The sequence below is a fragment of the Perognathus longimembris genome, chromosome 15, assembly GCF_023159225.1.
Source record: "Perognathus longimembris pacificus isolate PPM17 chromosome 15, ASM2315922v1, whole genome shotgun sequence".
Classification (NCBI taxonomy): domain Eukaryota; kingdom Metazoa; phylum Chordata; class Mammalia; order Rodentia; family Heteromyidae; genus Perognathus; species Perognathus longimembris.
In genome coordinates, this window is record NC_063175.1 from 10,152,298 (window position 1) to 10,172,401 (window position 20,104).

The following is a 20,104-nucleotide window of genomic DNA, read 5'->3' on the forward strand; positions in this document are numbered from 1 at the left end:
AGTCTATGGGATTTGTCTCCAATTAACCACCATAAAGTCAGTGGCTCCGGTGGCAGAGTGCCAGCAATGAGCAAAATACTAAGGGATAGCTCCTTGAATTCAAGCCTCAGTACTGGCACACACACACACACACACACACACACACACACACACACACACACACGCAGAAAGGAGGAAGGAGGAAGGAAAAGAAAAAGGGCCCAAAGTGACACTTTCTTGAGCACTGAAATGACACAAGAGGAAAATTCCCCACGTGACCTCAAGTGATAGGTTGTGGTCAAAACACAGGCACACAAACACACAGAATAAGTTATCACAGTCTCTGTGTATAAGATGTATATGAGCTAGAAATGAATTCTGTGTTTACACTTTGGTCCCAACCCTAAGACGCCTCATTAGGTCTGTGCAAATATCCCAGAACTGGAAAAACTCTGAAATTGGACACAATTCTTGTCCCAAGCAATTTGGACAAGGGACGTGCCCTTAGGGATGAATAGTGTTGAGGGGACACCGTGGGGGGGAGGGGGGAGGGGAGGGCATGCCACTGGATGGGTTAGCTGCGTGGCGGAGAGGAACTGAGTGTGGGTGAACATCCATTAGGTGTGGAAGAACTGCAGAAGTAAGAGCAAAGGACTGCTCACCAGGGTTCCCAGGAGCAAGACAGAAATGGAAACCCAGTCTCACGGGCTAGGGGGTGTGGTGGGGTGTCAACCAGATAAATCTTGGGAAAACACATTGCTGGTGTAGGAATTGTTCTTAGAGTCTAACTTCTCCCTTGACATGCAGGGCCGTTGGGTTCCAACCATCTCTTGCTAGGTCCTTTGGGTTCCCAGCCCTTCACATTATTCCATTTTCCAGAGAGAACTATTTGAGCAAATCCATTTTATTGCAATATCTAGGAGGCACTCAGTAAATGCAGTCATTATTGTTACTGCTCAATATTAATTTCGCAAGTATCTCTCCCTTTGGTAGCTTTTCACAAGGCCCCGTGTGAATGTCTGTGAGGAGCTCCTGAAGTTTTCTACTAGGCCAAGGTAGGTGAACTCAACTGTGACGTGTCCCGGAAAGGTTAAGTGAGCATGCCTGAACTCAGACCAAGGCAGTGAGGAATATGAGAACACCGGACCAGAAACGCGTGAGTGCCGCACAAGTGGATACGCCGGATGTGGTTTGTACAGTACACAGTGGAATACCATTTAGCTTTAAAATAAAGAAACTAGGACAGGGGCTACAGCACAGAGGAAGCCTGAAGACATGCTCAAGAGAATTCCCCAGGAACGGGCAAATATGTCCAGTTCCATGCGCAAGTGTACCTAGAGTCAGCGAATCGAGGAGACGGAGAACAAGGAACTATGCTTCGTGGTACAGCTTCCATTCCATCGGCTGACCAACTTCCAGAGATGGGCAATTGACACACCTACAACACTTAAACATGGCTAAAATGGCTAATCTTACATTACATGTGTTTCATCAAAATGGAAGGAATAAAACAACAACCAAATATGCCCATGCAGAACCTCCCGCCTAACAACAGTGGAAGAGTAAAGTCATGCTATAATGACACGAATTTGTGGATTCAAGATGGTGTCTTGCTGATTTTTATTTTTGGTACAGGGTCTTTTAAGTAGCCCAAACTGGCTGGTGACTTGGACTCCCTGTTGCTCCTTGGGAGCATTTACTGCAATCCATGTTCTGGCCACCGGGTGGCAATGTAGACACTGGAGGACCAAGGCTCACTGGATTTTTTTCTTTTTCTTTTTTTAAATAGGACTGTGTTTTCACCATCCATTCACTCACTCATTCAGTATAAAGTGTATTTATTAAAATGAATATTTTTGCAGTGCTGAGGATTGATCTCAGGGCCAGTGCACTATCACTGAACCATATTTACAGTGCCATAAAACATTACACAACCTCTAGTATCTAATTGGTACACTGCTAGGCCTGGGGATTAAAAGGATGAACAAAATGCCTGATCTCTACCCGAGGTGGAGCCTGCAGTCACATCACATCCTCCAAACCTACAGAGAGCAGTAAGAACACATGGTCAGGAGAGGGCAACCCTGAAAATGAAGATTGATTTCCCTCCCTCCCTCCCTCCCTCCCTCCCTCCCTCCCTCCCTCCCTCCCTCCCTCCCTCCTTCCCTCCCTTCCTTCCCTCCTCCCCTCCTCTCCTCCTTTCTTTCTTTCCTTTTTCTCTTTCCTTCCTTCCTTCCTTCCCTCCCTCCCTCCCTCCCTCCCTCCCTCCCTCCCTCCCTCCACTCTCTCTCCCTCCCTTCCTTCCTTTCCCACCCGCCTTTCCTTCTTTCTTTTCTTTTTGTGTTGGTCCTGGGGCTTGAACTTGAACTCAAGGCTTGAGAACTGTCCCTGAGCTTTTTTGCTCAAGGCCAGTGCTCTACTACTTGAGCCACAATCCACTTCTGTTTTTTTGGGGGTGGGGTGGGGTGGGTGGGTGGGAGTTGTTAATTGGAGATAACAGTGTCATGGTCTTTTCTCCTTGGGCTGGTTTTGAACTCAGATCTCAGCCTCCTGAGTAGCTAGGATTACAAGCGTGAGCCACCAACACAGGCTGGAAGCACCATTCCTTTCCTATAGAGATGTGTGTTCTGGTGTAATTCACTTTCATCTAGTTTCTTTTTTCTTTTATTTTCTCCTTTGTTTTCTGTGCTAGTACTGAGGCTTGAATTTAGGGCTTGGGCACTGTTTCTTAGCTTTTTCACTCAAGGCTGGCATTTTTACCACATGAGCTCCATTTTTGTCTTTTTGCTGTTTAGTTGGACGTAAGAGTTTCACAGACTTTTCTGCCCCTGCTTGCTTCAAACCATGATATTCAGATCCCAGCCATCTGAGTAGCTAGCACTACAGGTGTGAGCCACCTTATCTTACTTTCTAAAAGACCCGTAAAGGTGTTTTATTCCTGGCATTTCATTTGATCATCACAAGATATACGTTATTACCCAGGATTTGGTCTCGAGGTGACACAGAAATGGGTGGAGAGTTTGGTTTCCAGAAGGTTCTGGAAAAATGCAGGAAACCACCCCAGTATCTTGTGCACTGGTTCCACAAGGAAACATCCAAGAAGCCCACCTCTGTTCCCCCTCAGCGCTCTGTTCCCCCTCAGCGAGGCAGGTTAGGCTTCTGCAGATGACTTGAATTCATTATCTCTGGGCCTAGTTGCCTGGCAACTGGTTCCTTTTAGAATTAGGTAGAGTTACAGAGTGTTTTTTTTTTTTTAAAGCCACTTGATTCCTCTAATAGAATATAAAATTGTCTATGAAATTAAACAGAAAATAAACATATTTTATCCCATGTGGCCTCTATGTGCCCTTCGCAGAAAAGGTGGGAATGGCTTACCCTAAAATGTGCAGGTTATTGGTAAAGAACAAGAGGACATAGAGTAATGTTCTGCGTTACTGCCTGCTCATGGCTGTCACGGAATCAGACACAGTTGATAGATTCATACTCCATTCGGTGACTGAGGAGAGGCTGGGAATGTGGCCCCATGGTGGAGGGTTTGTCTAGCTAGTGTTGAGGCCCTGTGCTCCACTCAAGCTGGGGAGGGTGGAAGGGGAGGGGGGAAGGAAGAGGATGGACGGGGGTGGGGTGGGGTGGGGAGCAACTCCTAATAAAGATTGCCATTCAGAAGAAGTTCTTCCTTTCCAGATAATTCCAAAACAAAATGTGTAATAGGACTGAGTAAGAAAAGTGTATTGATGTGACTGAGAGAAATAAGGGACACCCAAATACAGAAAGATTGGAGGCAAAAAGAAAGCCTGGACATGTTCATGAACAGGCCTGGGCAGGTGTGCCGTGTGTGTGTGTGTGTGTGTGTGTGTGTGTGTGTGTGTGCATGTATATCCAGGTACATGTGTGCATACGGCAGGTGAGAAGCCCGGTGCAATCCCAGTGACTGTGGCCATGCCCACCGTCCAATCCTCCGTCCTCAGTATCGTTCAGCTCTGAAAGGGAGCAGGGCTCCTTGGGACAGAAGCTGTTTGGTGGGACACACAGGACAGTGTAGTTCCAGAGACATGGGCAAGTTAAGGAAGGGAGTACTCAAAATATGTCAGGGTCACATCGCTGAAACAGGGGAGCCAGGTAAAGGACTGCCATTCAACTCAATCTGGGATGAAGTGAACGCCAATAATGAAGTACACATGAACTCTAACCCACTGAGAAATATAGGAATGGAATGTGCCTGACGCGTCAACAATAACCAAATCAATGAGTGCGTGAAGGGAGTGGCTCATGCCTGTAAATCCTAGCTGCAAAGGAACATCATGGTTCCAAGCCAGCCAGGGCGGACTTCAGTCCATGAGACTTATCTCCAATTAAGCGCCAAAATCCATAGCAAAGAAGTGGAGGGGTGGCGTATCTGGTAGCGTGCTAGCCTGAGCAAAGCTAAGGGAAAGCACACAGGCCCTGAGTTCAAGCCCTAGGACCAGCTCTCTCTCTCTCTCTCTCTCTCTCTCTCTCTCTCTCTCTCTCTCTCTCTCTCTCACACACACACACACACACACAAATAGCCTGTCATCAAAAGAGTAAAATCACATAGAAGTATTTTTAATGAATTTCCTCTGGCTTGGAGACACAGGGTTGTTCCATTAAGTCCTCAGGTAGGCGAGGAGACGTTATAGGTGGTATATTATCCCTCTATCCACCCACAATTGTTCTAGAACCTCTGTGGGTACCCAAATCCTCAGATGCCCCAGTCCCTTGTATAAATGGTGTCGTGTTTGCATCTGACCCATGCACACCCCTTGCACCCCTCCAAGTGTGTCTACATGAATGATAATCCCTACGCAGAGCAAGTTCCACATGACATCTCCCCTTCTCGGTCCAGAATTTAGAAGGCAAGGTACTTGACCTGCGGAGGAGAGAAGCCCATCTCGCACAGAAGCTTTAGCAAGGCGCGGACCCCATCACCAACTCCGCGGGCACGAGTCCAATCTCCTTGCGCAACACCACCACCTGGTGGCTACTTCAGGGAACAACCCCGTTGTGAGCATGGACCTTAAGCCCATTCCCAATGTGAAAAGCAGAGCAAACCAGGAGGAACAGGGTTTGTTCCTTTTCAGCAGGATGGCGCACAAGCCTTCCCTCCTCTGTCTGCTGTCTCTTAAAATAAGTTAATCATAGCTCAGAAAACTCCCTACTTCAAAAAGTACCGAGTGCCAGGCTCCCTTGTACCTTCCTCCTTCCTTTTCTCTATAACTTCCCATCTCTCTGGATTGCTTTGTGCTTCTGCTTCTGCTGCTATTGTAGCTGGTAAATCATTGTGCCATTCATCAGTTATTAAATTCTACTGACTTCACCTTCACACTGACAAAGCAGTGTTTCAAAGTACATTGACATTTTGTTTGGAAGATTTCATTCATCCCTTGCTACATTTGTAGATGCTAGTCAGATTCATACAGAGAATATTAACTAAAAGTTTTTATATTGCTAACATATACTCAAATGATAAAAACAGAAGCATGAAGAGCAGGTATCCTGCCCCTTTCCTAGGTCAGAGCACAGATAAAATGCCGAGTTATGGGTGACTCAGAACAAAAGGGTCCACTATCCAGAATATTTCAAGGATGGCTACAACACCAGGTAAAAGAACTTAAATCACTGGGTGCCAGTGGCTCACGCTTGTAATCCTAGCCATCCAGGAGACTGAGATCTGAGGAGCCCAGGTCAAAGCCAGAAGGGCAGGAAAGTCTTTGAGACTCCTATCTCCAATTAACCATCAAAGAGTTGGAAACTGAGCTATGGCTCAAGTGGTAGAATGCTAGCCTTGAGCTGTTAGTTCAAGCCTCAGGCAGGCACACACACACACACACACACGACAAATAGTGAAAGCTCAGCTGACTGGAGTTAAGTGGTTTTCCTTGGTGGTGTTGAGCCACAGCACCACTTCTAGTTTTCTGGTGGTTCTCTGGAGATAAGAGTCTCACAGACTTTCCTTCCTGGGCTGACTTTGAACTGCGATCCTCAGATCTCAGCCTTCTGAGTACAGACGCAGGTGGTGACAGAGGCCACTGCTGACGGTGCTGAGTCAGCATGGTGGCTCTGCAGAATGGAGGTGCTCATCTGTCCGAAGTGCTTGTAGCCAGAGCCGGGAAGATGCTCACAGACGTTAAGGAAACACTGTTTAGTGGCCCTGCAGTGGGATCCTCCGAGTTACTACTGGTGCTGGTGAAAACACACATGGGAGAGGAAAAAGCTTAATTGGAGAAACTTACAAAGCTGGTGAAAATTCAGTGTTTCAATTCTATTGTTATTTACGGTAGTTTTCAACAGCATCTGCTCGGCAGAAAGTCCTTGAATCTGTCATGAGCTATTGACCCACTCAAATCATCAGGGCACTTTATTTACTTCCGAGGATGTGGTCAGCTCCATGAATGCCTGGCAGAGACAGAAGCCATGTCCTGGCTTCCGTGGTGTGCGTCCGTAGCTGAACCGTGGTAATGTGATTGGGAGGGGGCTGGGGTGGCGATGGAGGGAGGCTATTGGGGCTTAAACTCAGAACCGCAAGCTCTCGATTGGCTTTTTAGCATTAAAAAAATTTTTATTGTAAAGGTGATGTACAGAGGGGTTACAGTTACATAAGTCAGGAACTGAGTGCATTTCTTTTTGCATACTGTCATCTCTTCCCTCATTTTCTCCCTTCCAACCCTCCACCCCCCCCAAGTAATATAGATTATTTCCAACATAGTGTCTAGTGAGTATCACTGTAGAATTAGTTTACCCTTTGTCCCACAATTTCTGTGCTTCCCCTTACCACCCCCCCAAAAAACCTGATAAACTTGCACACAAAAGGTACAGAAATAAAAAAAACAGCCACAAAGGGGGAAATAAAACAGAAAAAAGGAACAACCAAGAGTACAGTAAAGTACAAACAGAATAATAAACTCCATTTCTTGGAGTTCATTTTGATGAGCATCATTTTCTATGATCACATGCGCATAGCTATTGAGCCCTTGGGAGCTTCTCCTAAGACAATTGGCTTTTCCACTTCAGCCTGGGGCTCTACCACTTGAGCCACAGCTCCACTTCCAGCTTTTTGAAGGTTTCCTGCCCTAGCTGGCTTTGAGCTGTGATCCTCAGATCTCAGCCTCCTGAATAGCTAGGATAACGTTACAGGAGTTGAACCACTGGCACCTAGGTGCCATGGTAATGTTTTGCCATGAAAGTTTGAGCTCAGGGCTGAAATGAAATTGTTGGAAAAGAGACAAATCGTTGACAATCTTTAGGATTAGGCGCTGAATTGCTTCAGGAATTTGCTACCACTGGAGACTGGTTTCTTAAGTAATTCAGCCTAAAATTATAAGGCAAAAGTGTATTTGTATGCAAATCTCCTGCCACAGAGTCATTTAGAAGACAGTAATGCCTGTTTGGTAAGTAATGTTAGCTGTTTTACTTCCTGTGCTAAGTGAAAGCAGGAAGAGAGATCTCCATTTCCACACAAATTTGCAGAGACATTTTTTTCCCCTAAGCTCCAGTAACAATTCCAGGAGTGTTTAGTTCCTTACACAGTGCAATGAAAATTTCCAAATTTCACAAGCCATTTAACCATGAAATCAAGGAGATTCCACTTAACTTTCAATCAGAAGTGGTTAATTTATAATATAATGGAATGCCGACAGGAAGAGAGTAAGATCCAAGAGAATTTATGAATTTCACGTATGTTTCATATGCTCAATTTAAATAATCATAGAAGAAATAACAGAATAAGGTGAGCGGATGCATCTTAAGCTGATGGTGAGCTGGCTTAGAAGGTGAAGTTTTATTCCTAATGTCTCTAGCCATCACTGAAGGGCTATGGGAAGCCATTCAGTAAACAAGGGTCTGGAATTCACACAGGGATACTTTAATTGATGTATTAAAGTATATGTTGTTTTATTTATTTAATTCAATTACTTTGTGCTGGTACCTGGGCTTGAACCCAGGCCCTTAGTGCTGTTCCTTAGCTTTTTCATTCAAGGCAAGTGCTTTACCACTTGAACCTCAGCTACATTTTCAGCTTTTTGGTGGATTGGCGATAAGAGTCTCACAGACTTTACTCCTTGGATTGGGTTCCAACCTCTATCCTCACTTAGAGCCTAGTCCCCCTGAGTAGCTAGAATTATAGGCATAAGCCACAAGCACCTGACTATTTCTGTTTTATTATTATTAGCTATGCTATTTTAAAATAGGTTATTGATAGTCATTCCAAAGATACATTTGTAAAGAAAGAAAAGTACTATCATCTCATTTCCTTCTTTTTTTCTTCCTTTTTTCCTTCCCCCCTCCCTCTCTCCCTCCCTCCCTCCCTCCCCCCTTTCTCTTCTCCCCACCTCTTTGTATTATTTTAAAGCTTGATTTAACTTCTCTGAGACAATATCTCACTATACAGCGCAGGCTGGCTTTGAACATATGTTCTTCGCACTTCAGCCTCCTGGTGTGCTGGGATTACAGCAGTGCACCACCACATTTAGCTTCACTCTTTTCTTTTTTTTTTTTTTTAAATTTTTTTTTTTTTTTTTTTTTTTTTTTTTTTTTTTTTTTTTTTTTTTTTTTTGCCAGTCCTGGGCCTTGGACTCCGGGCCTGAGCACTGTCCCTGGCTTCTTCCCGCTCAAGGCTAGCACTCCGCCACTTGAGCCACAGCGCCGCTTCTGGCCGTTTTCTGTATATGTGGTGCTGGGGAATCGAACCTAGGGCCTTGTGTATCCGAGGCAGGCACTCTTGCCACTAGGCTATATCCCCAGCCCCTCACTCTTTTCTTTAAACATGATTTAAAAAAATTTCTAACCAGAGAATTCTTTGGGGTTTTTGAAATGGCTCTAGAAACCCTTTCATCTGTGTTTCTAAACGAGCACCTGGGCATACATGATTCAAATCACGGCTAATTTACACTTAGCAGATGGGGTAGGCTTAGGCTGAACACTGTCAGCAGAACCGAACTAGGCATGGGGAGGCCGTCTGCCTCCCTCCACCTGCCAGGGAGCGTCCTCCGCCAGCCAGTGACCAGGGATGTCGACATCAGGCTTGTTTGTCACTTGCGGGTTGGACCAAAGACCGTTACTATACCTAAGCTAAGCACCAGGAAGCCCTGCTTCTGAGGAAACAGGAGGCCAAGAGAGAGAAACGACCTGAATAACCACACACACTCCCCACTAGGCCAACACACGGCTCTCTCTAGGCCTTTTAGCCCCAGGGACCATTTACAAAGTAGCTGATGGCAGGATGCTGTCACACATGATTCCAGAATAAGTACTGTGGGAAGTGCTCTGGTTATAGAGCTCACCACCAGCCCTGGCGAGGGGAGAAAACATTACTTTTTCTATGCCCTGGAATTGGGTCTGTTCAGCATGCTGAATTTCTTTGCAGAATGAAAACCTATAATGACATTAAAAAATTTCCTAAAACACCAGGGACACTTCCTCCCGTGTCACATGAGTGAGCGAGACTCCAGTTGAATGAAACTTTGAATAAACAGAACCATTGCAGACAGAGAAACAATCAGAAAAAAGTCATTTTTCATTTGTACTAAGTGGACCCTTAATATGCTGCTAGCTAGTGCTCTCCTCACCGTGGGACATTCAACCAATTCAACTTTAAAAACAGAACTATAAGCTCAACTGTGATTCTAGCTACTCAGGAGGCTGAGATCCAGCAATAGAGAGTCAAAGACAGCCGGGCGGGAAAGTCTGTGAGACTTGCATTCTCAATTAACCACCAAAAGTGGAGCTATGGCTCAAGTGGTAGAAGGTCATCTTTAAGTGAAAAAGCTAAGGGACAGTGCCATAGGCCCTGAGTTCAAGTTCCAAGACTGGCACAATCAAAGAAACAACAGACAAGCAAAACACTAGAAATACTGTCCCACAAATTCATTTTAGTTGTAGTGGGAAGGTCAGGCTTTGCGGACTCTAGGGTTTTTGCACCTGCACAGTGCTAATTTATACTGTACAGGAGTCTCCATCAGTGGGCTCACATTCTGCTGCCCAGTTTCCCAGGATAGGGACAATATTCCATGGATAATTCCAGAAATGAGTTATAAGTTTTAAATAACTTTTAGGACCTATATTGTGATAATGGTTGCAGCTACTGCTAGGAGTAAGGTTCTGTAAGTAGGCATGTGTGAGGAGCATCGAATAGCATCTGAGGAAAGCTGGCACACCTTCCTGAAGGGCGCAACATTTTGGCCAGGACTGGCTGTGTGGCTTTCCCTGGTCTCCACAGAGTGCTTGCTGGATAGAGCTGGAGACAAGGCCCACGTGTTACTGAATGTCTGTAAGAGCTACCGAGTCAACAAGTGGAGGACCGAGAACACAGAGTGGGCAAACTTCTAAGTATGCAAATTGTTCCATCAAGCTAACCTCAGACTGATCCGTGACCTGCACTCGTTCTCTGGGGATGGGCTGGCTTGGGCCTTGTCCCAGGCTTTCTCATCAAGAGAGGCATGGACTTGTGGTTTGTCTCCACTGGCCTCTGATAGTTCCAGAAAGGAGGCGGTCTGACCCCTGCCTGCTCCTTCTCCCCTGCACAGAGGCCCGGTGGCCGTTGTCTGGGTCTGGCCATGTTGGTTCACCAGCGGTGCTTTGGGGCCTCGTTCCAGGGAAGTGGGTCACCAGCTGTGTTCCCCAACCGAGGTGTGTTTTCTGCCTCCTGGGTAGAGAAGCCAAGACTTCAAAAGGCTTCACACTGCAGCTGTGACTGATGGCTCACACCTAAAACCCTAACTACTCAGGAGGCTGAGGTTCAAAGCTAGCCTGTACAGTTAAGTCCATGAGGGTTGTTTTTTTTTTTTTTGGTACTTGTCCTGGGGCTTGAACTCAAGGCCTAAGCACTGTCCTTGAGCTTTTTTTTGCTCAAGGCTAGTGTTCTACCACTTGAGCCACAGCTCCACTTCTTGTGTGTTATAGTGGTTAATTGGAGATAAGGGAGTCCTTCTGGACTTCCCTGGAAGAGTGTTTTTTTTTTTTTTCTTTCTGGTTCTGGGGCTTGAACTCAGGGCCTGGGCTCTGTCCTTGAGCCTCTCTGTGTTCAGGGCTAGTGCTCTACCACTTTGAGCCACAGCTCTATTTCCAGTTATACCAAAACTGCCTCTTCCTAAACCTCCTCCGTATGATATGGGTTAATAGAACAGCAGTCAAGGAATTGTGGCCTATACAGCTTACAGATGGGAGGATGTTGATAAACCAAAAATTTCCTGACAATAACATGAGGGCAGGAGACTACAACAGAATGAGAAACTAAGAAGGACAAAAGTAGGAGGGCTGGGAATATGGCCTAGTGGCAAGAGTGCTTGCCTTGTATACATGAAGCCCTGGGTTCAATTCCCCAGCACCATATATATATATAGAAAATGGCCAGAAGTGGCGCTGTGGCTCAAGTGGCAGAGTGCTAGCCTTGAGCAAAAAGAAGCCAGGGACAGTGCTCAGGCCCCAAGTCCAAGCTCCAGGAGTGACCAGAAAAAAAAATAGTAGGAGGAAATAGGATGGGTCAGTAAATCTTTTGTGTCTGCAAAATCAGAGGCAGAATAAAAATATTGAATATTAGAAATAGGACGACATATCAAACACAGGATGCCTTAGTGAGGGAAACTCATGACCAGCCATTACAAGAAAATTCCAGCGGTGGGCCTTTAGAAGTTAAGTCCTCAAAATAGGCAGGCACGGACGGGAGAGGATCTGAGATGTGGTTGGGTCAAGAGCAGTAAATCCCATATGGTCAACAGGAATAAATCTCGAATACAATAACCAGATAAGGTATGGGAGAGCCCAAAAGGAAAACTTAGCCATTAGTCTTGTAGCCATTAGCTTTGATGTAACCTTGACAACTTATTATTGGCTTGTAATAATTAGTTATGATGTAGTTATTTTGTAGCCTTGAGGACTGCTATCTGTAATCACTAACTCACCACTGTACTTCTGTAAATCTGTCTGTGCTCACAAATCTCCATCTGTGTATGGCTGTTCCCTTTAAAAACCCTGCTGAACAAAGGCTTGGGGCTGTGCTCTCCTGTGTGGATAGAGGAGAACAGATGCCACAGCTCAATAAAGACTCCTCGCCCTGTTTTTCTGAGTCGGAGGTGCTGTTTGTGGGTACTGGGATATAATATGTCACTACCTTATAGGAAACAGAAAGGAGCCAACCAATCAGAAAGCCATCCAAGACTAGTTCATAACAAGGAAAAGAGCCAAGATGGTGTATGTCAGTGCTATGCACTCTCTCGCTCTCTCTCTCTCACCAGCACTGAGACTTGAACTCAAGATGTAGGCACTATCTCAGCTTTCTCATTCAAGGCGGGTGTTCTAGCACTTGAGCCGCACCTTCAGTTCTGGTGTTTTGGTGGAGATAATTGGAGATAACCATCTTGTAAACTTTCTTGCCCAGGCTGGCTTGGAGTCTCAACTCTCAGATCGCAGCCTCCTGAGTAGTTACCTACATTACTTACATTACAAGAGTAATGCTCTTACTGCGGCTCGGGGGAGATGGGAGTGAAGGTGGTGTCTGGTAAGTAGATCTTTTCTAATGTAGACTCATCAAGTTGTTAGAGGGACTCACTTCAGAACACACTGAGTGGATGTCCATCCAAAGCCAGCACCTTTACCTCCTACACATCTCTTCTGTTAGGATTAGCCGAATCTAGCTGTTCCTTGTGCCAGTCAGTGGCTTTGCCTGTCACCTCCTTCACTCCCATCTCCCCTGAGCTCCAATTGGAGCAGAAAGGGATGTGCCGAGGGTCCTTCCTGTGCTGGCTCTGGTGACACCTGGTTCATGCCGGTGGCAGGTGGTAATGCAGTGATTTCTCCCTGGGCACTGGACAGCACAGGCAGGGGTGCTGCCCAAGGCAGGAGGAGCTCAGGACCTTTCCCAGCAGGTTGTGGATAATGCAGTACCAGTGCAAAGCCCTGGTGGCTGAGAACAATCTACTTCCCCCCCCTTCCCCTGGAACTGTAGTTGGAAAGATCTAGAAATGATGCTTTTTGAGCCAGGGTGCCAGTAGCTCATGCCTGTAATCCAAGCTACTCAGGAGGCTGAGAAGAAATGATGCGTTCCTTATTCATAAACCATAGTTTTCTGTAAGGGGACAGTCTTTCCTGCTCTGTCAACTTACCTGGGTCTCTTTAAGAAGAGAGGTGGGGATTGTGGTCTTGAGAGGGGCTAAGCAGATTAAGCCATGCCCCCTAGGGGGGGCCTACTGAGTTCTCCCTCTTCCCCATTGGTTACCACAGGTTGGGCCATATGCTCCCCAATGAACAGCCTGCCCTTCCCCCACAGAGCTTTGCATTGGAAGTAAAGCACTTGAAAAAGCTGCTTTGACATCCATCCTCACAGAGCTGGCTGCTGGCTGCGGGTATTCTGTGACCTTGGGCAAATGGCTATTAGCTTGCCTTCACCACAGCTGTATCACAATGAGCAGGTTCACTGCCCTCAGCCCTGCTGTCCGGAAGGAGGCTGCTCATCCTGGTGAAGACATTCCCAGTGGGAGGCCATGTTACCTGAGGCCTTCCCACCATGGATCACTGCCTCAGCTGACAGGATCTAAGTTCCTTTCTCAGTGAAAGAGCTGATTGCAGATTGCAACCAAAAAAACCAAACCAAACAAAAACAACCCCAAGCAAACCCCCATACTAGGAATGGTATTAAGTGTTCATAATTTACATGTAAAGCAATTGCTTAGGGTTCTTTGTGTATCCTGAGCTATCTAAATAAATAGTGCATTTTGGAGTAGTTTAAAGGCCTCAACACATCTCTTTTGCTTGCTTTTTAAGAATGTTTTTATTGTAAAGGTAGTGTACAGAGGGGTTGCAGTTACCCTAAGAGTCTCAGTGCTGGCTTCAAACTGAGATCCTCAGATCTCTGCCTCCTGAGTAGCTAGGATTGCAGGTGTGAGCCACCAACACCCAGCTTTATATCATGTTTAAAAGAGGCTCTTTCCTCCAGTTAACTACCAAACAGCTAGAGGTGGAGCTCAAGTGGTAGAGAGTTAGCTTTGAGTGAAAAGGCTTGGAACAGCAAACTTGTATAAACATATACCACCACCACCACTAGCAACAACAACAGCAAAGAAAACCCAAACAACAACAAAAGCTGAATGACTTTCAGTGTCATGAGCTGATTTTGGCCTTCCTAGTTGAGAGTGTGTTTGGAAACTTTTCATGGAATTGATTTGGCTAGACATTTGGCTGACTCGTTTGGTCTTTACTCAAGGGAAAGTTCCACAGTCAACTAAAAATTGTAAAAATTGGCCAGGCACTGGGGGCTCATGCCTCTATGCCTTAGCTACTCAGGAGGCTAAGATCTGAGGGTTGTGGTTCAAAACCAGTCTGGGCAGAAAAGTCTGTGACACTCATCTCCAATTAAATAAAATGCTGTGGTAGAGTACTTTTGAACACAAAAGCCCAGGACAGTGCCCAGGCCCCGATTTTAAGCTTCAACACACACACACACACACACACACACACACACACACACACATTTTGTATATCTGTCCCTCAGTGCCGCAAGGGTTAACTTGTGGTGGTGGGGCTGAGGCTGGTGTGGCCAGGCCCCTCTCTCCTCTGGAACAGCACTGTCACTGTGTCAACAACCCAAGCCTTTGAGCCTCTTCAGATGCTCACCTTCCAACAAACTGGTAAACCCATGGATTTCTTTTCAGGCATCACTGCCCAGAAATCCTGGTGGGCACTGCTGAGCATTTCCTTCCTCCGGCAGCTCCTTCCTGTCTTGGCTTCACCAGGCTCCCACAGGAAATGCAAGTCAGGAGTGAATGCATCCTTGCTTTCTAAATGTGTTCAAGGAGATTAAAACCCTTGATGACACACCTGGTGCTAGGGTTGAATGTGGCTTTCATGTGTCCCCTAAAGCTTCTTTATGTGGTGAAATTTAATCTCCATGGTGAAGCATTAAGAAGGTGGAATTTAATCTGCTGAGTTTAGAGGTGGGGGGGGGGCTTTGGGAGGTGATTAGGATTAGATAAGCTCATTAGGGTGGTGGCCCCATGTTTGAAGTGCTGGGTTTTATAAGAGGGGAATACACACACACACACACACACACACACACACACACCTCTCTCTCTCTCTCTCTCTCTCTCTCTCTCTCTCTCTCTCTCCTCTCTCTCTCTCTCTCTCTCCTTTATCTTTTGCTATGTGATACCCTAAACTACTTGGGGACCAACAGGCCATCAAGAGGCCAGGAAAGACGGTTACAAGATTCAGTCTTTCAGTCTAAACCTTTTTTTGGTAAATATATCCAGCCTCAGATATTTCATTATAGTAATACAAAATGATTAGCATGCTTAGTTAAGTCAATTATACTCTTAATTGGTCTAGATCTAGGGCTGCTGCCAATGGCCTCCCCTGTGAGTAGGCATAGCATAGCAAATTCTGTGGGGCTCATGGCCGATCAGAGGCAAGACCTGCCCACTCTCAGGTACTGCTCACACAGACGGGGTTTGAGGAATATGAGTTAATGCTTACAGATATGTGGGCTTCCGATGGTAACGGGCCATTCCCATCTTAATCTGGAAATTCACAGCAAGCCTGTGTTCTCACAAGCCCTCAGTGGGAAGGCAGTTGGCCTTTGTGATCTACTTTAGCACAAGTCTTCCTCTTCCACCTCCAATTTGCATGTGGAAGTCCACGCTCCCAAGGTGACCTTCAAGGAGGTCACTGAGGCACAATGAGGTCACAGGGCAGGTGTAGCCTCGTGGGGGTGGTGTCCTCATAAGAGGAAGAAAGACACCAGAGATCCACGAGAGAGGCTCCATGAGAGAACACTGAAACAAGCTGCTGTCTGTGAGCCAGAAAGGGAACTTTCCTAGTGTGGCTTATTTCAGACTCCCTCTCCATTGCCTGCCTCCCTACCCATTCCCCCTGAGCCCTTCCCAAGCCCAGGCCCTCCCTACACGCTGCTCAGGGATGACTCAGTGATTGCTTGCCTGGGCTGCGGTCTTCCTATTCCCGTCCCATTCCCACACTCCCTAGCACCTGGCCAGTGCGTGCCTGCAAGGTGCTCTATCTAAACACTGAGTACCACCGCGCCTGTGCTTACCGCCACAGGGGTACGAGATTTTTTTAGGCTGTTGTCTCTGAACTGTGTGCATGGGGACAGAAGGCCGAGTCTTCAGCTCGGCCCCATAGGGAGTGGGAATGCACCCAAGCCCCCATGGGGCAAAGCAACCACAATACAGGGACACGGGACAGGTGGCGGCAGAATTGACAGGCACACTGGCCCTCAGGGGAGCTGGCCTACAGGAGTGGCTATCACAGGGATGGCAGTGGCCTTGGAACGCTGTGTAGAAGCACACTCCGGAGTCTGCCCCCCGATGCTGGGTTCTCAGCGCACACCTTGAGACTAAGAACCGAGGGCACCAAGCAGAAGTGAATGGCTGTGGTGACAGCTGCTTGCTGCAGAGCAGAAGCAAGCACCTGTGGATCTCCCACTGAAATCCTAACGCAGCTGAGCACCCTCCGGCGTCTCACTCAAATCTGTGCAAAAAGCGACTCAACAATCTCAACCTGATAACACAATTTAGAAAAAGATTCTTCCCAAAGTGCGGATGGAACCGGGAACTCACGCACGCTGGCCAATGCTCTGCCCCCGAGCGCTTGCCCCAGCCCTGGGGTGGGCAACAGTGCAGTCTCTTCACAGTGTGAGAGCCGGCTCAATGAATCATCACAGCCCTGACGCCGACACGTCAGTTTATACTAACTCAGGAGGCAAATCAGGTCATTAAAGCTCATTTGGTCATGAATTAATTACACATGGTAATGTAAAACAAAATTTCAAAACCAGAAACATGAAATTCCTACTGCAGCTGTGTTGAGGCCGAGAAGCTTCCGTCAGTTGTGCTTAAACCGTTGTGGGGTCTGCAGTCTCCCTGCCCTTTTATTTGTGACTCCCTCAAAACACATGTTGGCCCCCAAAGGGAGACAAAAGTTATGGGAATCCCTCTTGGCCTAAAAGGACATGCAGTGTGTTTAACTGAAACAGTGACTTGAAAAGCAGACTTGCGGGGGGGTAAGCATGTCTTCGGTGGCAGCCGGTGTGTGCTATGGGAAAGTGAATGGAGCAGCTACAGTGCCCCATGGGGCATGCGCAGGGCACTGGCCAGTGGTTTGTCCAGTCACTCAAAGCGTGGAGTTCACAGTTCCATTCTTCCTTCTCACAGAATCTGTTTACTTTGTCTCCTGGCTTCATTGCTCAAGCCTAGTGCTCTACCACTTGAGCCACAGCTTTTTTTTTTTTTTTTTTTTTTTCTTTCCTGGATAATTTGAGATTAGAGTCTCACAGGCTTTTTCTGTGGCTGGCTTCAAACCACAATCTTTCGATCTCAGCCTCTTGTGTAGTTAGGGCTATAGGTGTACATTGGATCCCGACTCATGTATTGTTTTTATTGTTGTGTGCTGGGATGTAACCCACACTGAGCCCTACCTATTCCTATTATTTCCCAAACTATATCTGATACACAATCACATTCAAATAACATTGTGTCAGCACAACTCTATACTTTGTTTCTGTATTTCTTGAGCTCACAACTCCCCCTTCTAGAATTATTTTAATCTAATCCATTAAAACACTTTTTTGGGGGGGCTAATCTCCAGAAATTTGTGCCTAGGGTATACTTTCAGCAGCTGCATGCCATTTTAGATATGGAGTGGACATACAAGACAGATAAGGCCGCGAGCCAATGTCTTCAAAGAGCACGTTCAAAATGTGCTGTAATTATTTAAAATTTTACCCTCCAAACATTTATTTGGCTACCTTTAGAGTAGCTGTGACATTCTACAACTCCAGTTTTGTATTTCCAGGCCTCTGGAAACATTTGCTGTGTTATTACAACTCTGCCTTTCTCTTATCTTTTCTTCTTCTTTCCTCTTATTTTCCTTCTCCCCACCCCCGTTACTGGCATTTGAACTCAAGGTCTTGAGATTGCTAGACAAGTGCTCCACTATTTGAATCATACCCCCAGGCTTCCCCCCACCCCCGACCTTTTTTTTCCAGATATGGTCTCATTTTTTTTTTTTTTTGCCCTAGCAGGCCTCAGACCATAATCCTCTTACACAGCTGAAATTATAGGCATGTACCACCATGCTCAGATACTTTGGTGTCTTAACTTTTTATCACCAAAGGCCTTTAAGTATAAAGCCCAATCTTTCTAATCTCCATCTCCTGAATCCCTGGGATTAGAGGTACCTGCCACCAAGCCCAGCCTCCTCTTATCTTTGGACATATACTTGTGTATTTAATCTACAGAATCTCTTGTCTGTGATTTTGCTATCTGCAGTCTCAGTTACCCAGAATCAATGGTGGATTTTTAAATTTTAAACTAGGAGCCATTCTGATTAGTGTGCCGCTGCTCCATTTCCTTGCCCAGAACGAGAATCATTCTTCTGTCCAGCACTTAGCTATGTGTGTGTGTGTGTGTGTGTGTGTGTGTGTGTGTGTGTGTGTGTGTGTGATTCCCTGGGGTAGCTTCACAGTGCTTGTGTTAAGTGACCCTCATGGCACGCTGCTGTTCTTACATTCACAACTTTTGTTACAGTCCGCTGTCACATGGCTCTATTTTTACTATGAGGTGTTGTGCCTAATTCATGCATGACCTTCATCATAGTTTGCATCTGTGGGAGAATGCACCCTTGGAACTGGGGATTCCTGGGGGTCGCTCACGGCGGGGGCGGGGGCGGTGTCTTGGAATGTATCCTTCCTTAGAAGCAAAGCAATCCTTTTGTTTCAGAATTGAGGAGTCGCACCTCGATACAGTAGCCAGGTTTCTGTTTTAATTAGTGCTCAGGTGGGCGAGTCCTTAACTTACTGTTCTCTAAAAGTTGCACTCCTTCATGAAAATGGGCTTTGTACTCGAGTCACAGACTGCTTCTACGCGTGCATCCTGGAGCACACACCTGCAACTCTCACAAAGTTGAAATCAAAGCCCATTTCGCCCCCCTCGTAACATCTGAAAGGCAACTGGTGTCATCAGGAATCCCTCGCAGCCCCCCTCCCTCCCCCCACCCCCCCCCCCCCCCCCGCCCCGCTCCCGTTCGCTCACAGTATGGTACAGACAGTGCGCTCTGCTCGCCCATTAGCAGAGCGCGTGGAGGCTCGCTGACCCCCTTGATGGCCTCATCACACGCGGGGTGGAGAGCACCCCGCAGAGGGGCTAGTGGGCGGGGGGGGGGGGGCGGGCGAGCGTTCCCGCAGGGCCCAGCGCGCGCGCTGACATTGTTTCTCAAACGGCAACTCGACACCCCGGCCGACCCGCCCTGCCCGCTCCGATGCGCTCCAGTGCTCTCCGGTGGCAAGACAGCCTCGTGGCCGAGCTAAAAGCCTTTCCAAATCAATCTCCGGCAATCGGTGGAGCGCTCGCTCCCCGCGGAGCCTGGGCGCGGGAAGCCGCACGTCCGGGGAGGAAGGGACCGGCGGGAGCTCATTAATAAGTCATCAGCCCGCCCCGGGCGCCGCGCCGCGCCCCGAAACCATCCCCAGGCGCGGCGCGCACTCCGAGCCGCCTCGGTCAGCACCGGGACGGGTGCGGGGCGGAGTCCCAGCCCCCGGGCCCCCGGCCCCCCGGTCCTCGGGCCCCCGGGGCCCCCGCACCTACCCAGCAGCAGCAGCCGGTGCGTGCGCTGCAGGTCACGCTGGTGCTGGCGCAGCATGCGGTCGATGCCCCGGCTCACTCTCCGCGCCTCCCGCTCCTCGGCGCGCACCGCGCTCCGGCCGCCGCCGCCCGGGGGCAGCGGGGTCCCCGCCGCGTCGGCTCCGTCCGCCCGGTCCGCGGGGGCCGGGGCCGCGCTGTCCCGCACGTCGTCCCCGGGACCCCCGAAAAGCAGCGGCCGCAGACTGTGGCACAGCCCCATGCGCGCGCGCGCGCGGCGCCCGGGTCCCCGGGTCCCCGGGCCGGCTCAGGTCGGGGTCCCCGCCGAGGGCCGGGCGGGCGCGGCGTTGCGGGCCCCCGGCTGCGGAGAGGTGCGGCGTCGGGGCCGGGCCGGGGGGCGTCGCCGCCGCCCCTCACGGGCCCGAAGGGCCATGCCGCATGGTCCGTGGGGCGCCGCCCAGGCTGGGGATCAGCTGACCGCGCCCGAGCCGCTCCCCACCCCGTTACCGTAAATGCAGCGCGCGGCGCCG

At 48.1% G+C, this 20,104-nt stretch overlaps 1 protein-coding gene across 1 annotated transcript in view; it reads right to left on the reverse strand.

Annotated features, from left to right (window-relative positions):
• Gnal (G protein subunit alpha L) overlaps nt 1-19,636 on the reverse strand; it is a 127,363-nt gene extending 107,727 nt beyond the window's left edge. The window contains exon 1 of the mRNA XM_048363374.1: nt 19,581-19,636. Within this exon, the coding sequence (XP_048219331.1) occupies nt 19,581-19,635 (55 nt within the window). The 5' untranslated portion in view covers nt 19,636. The remainder of the gene's footprint in view (nt 1-19,580) is intronic.
• Between the last annotated feature and the right edge of the window lie 468 nt (nt 19,637-20,104).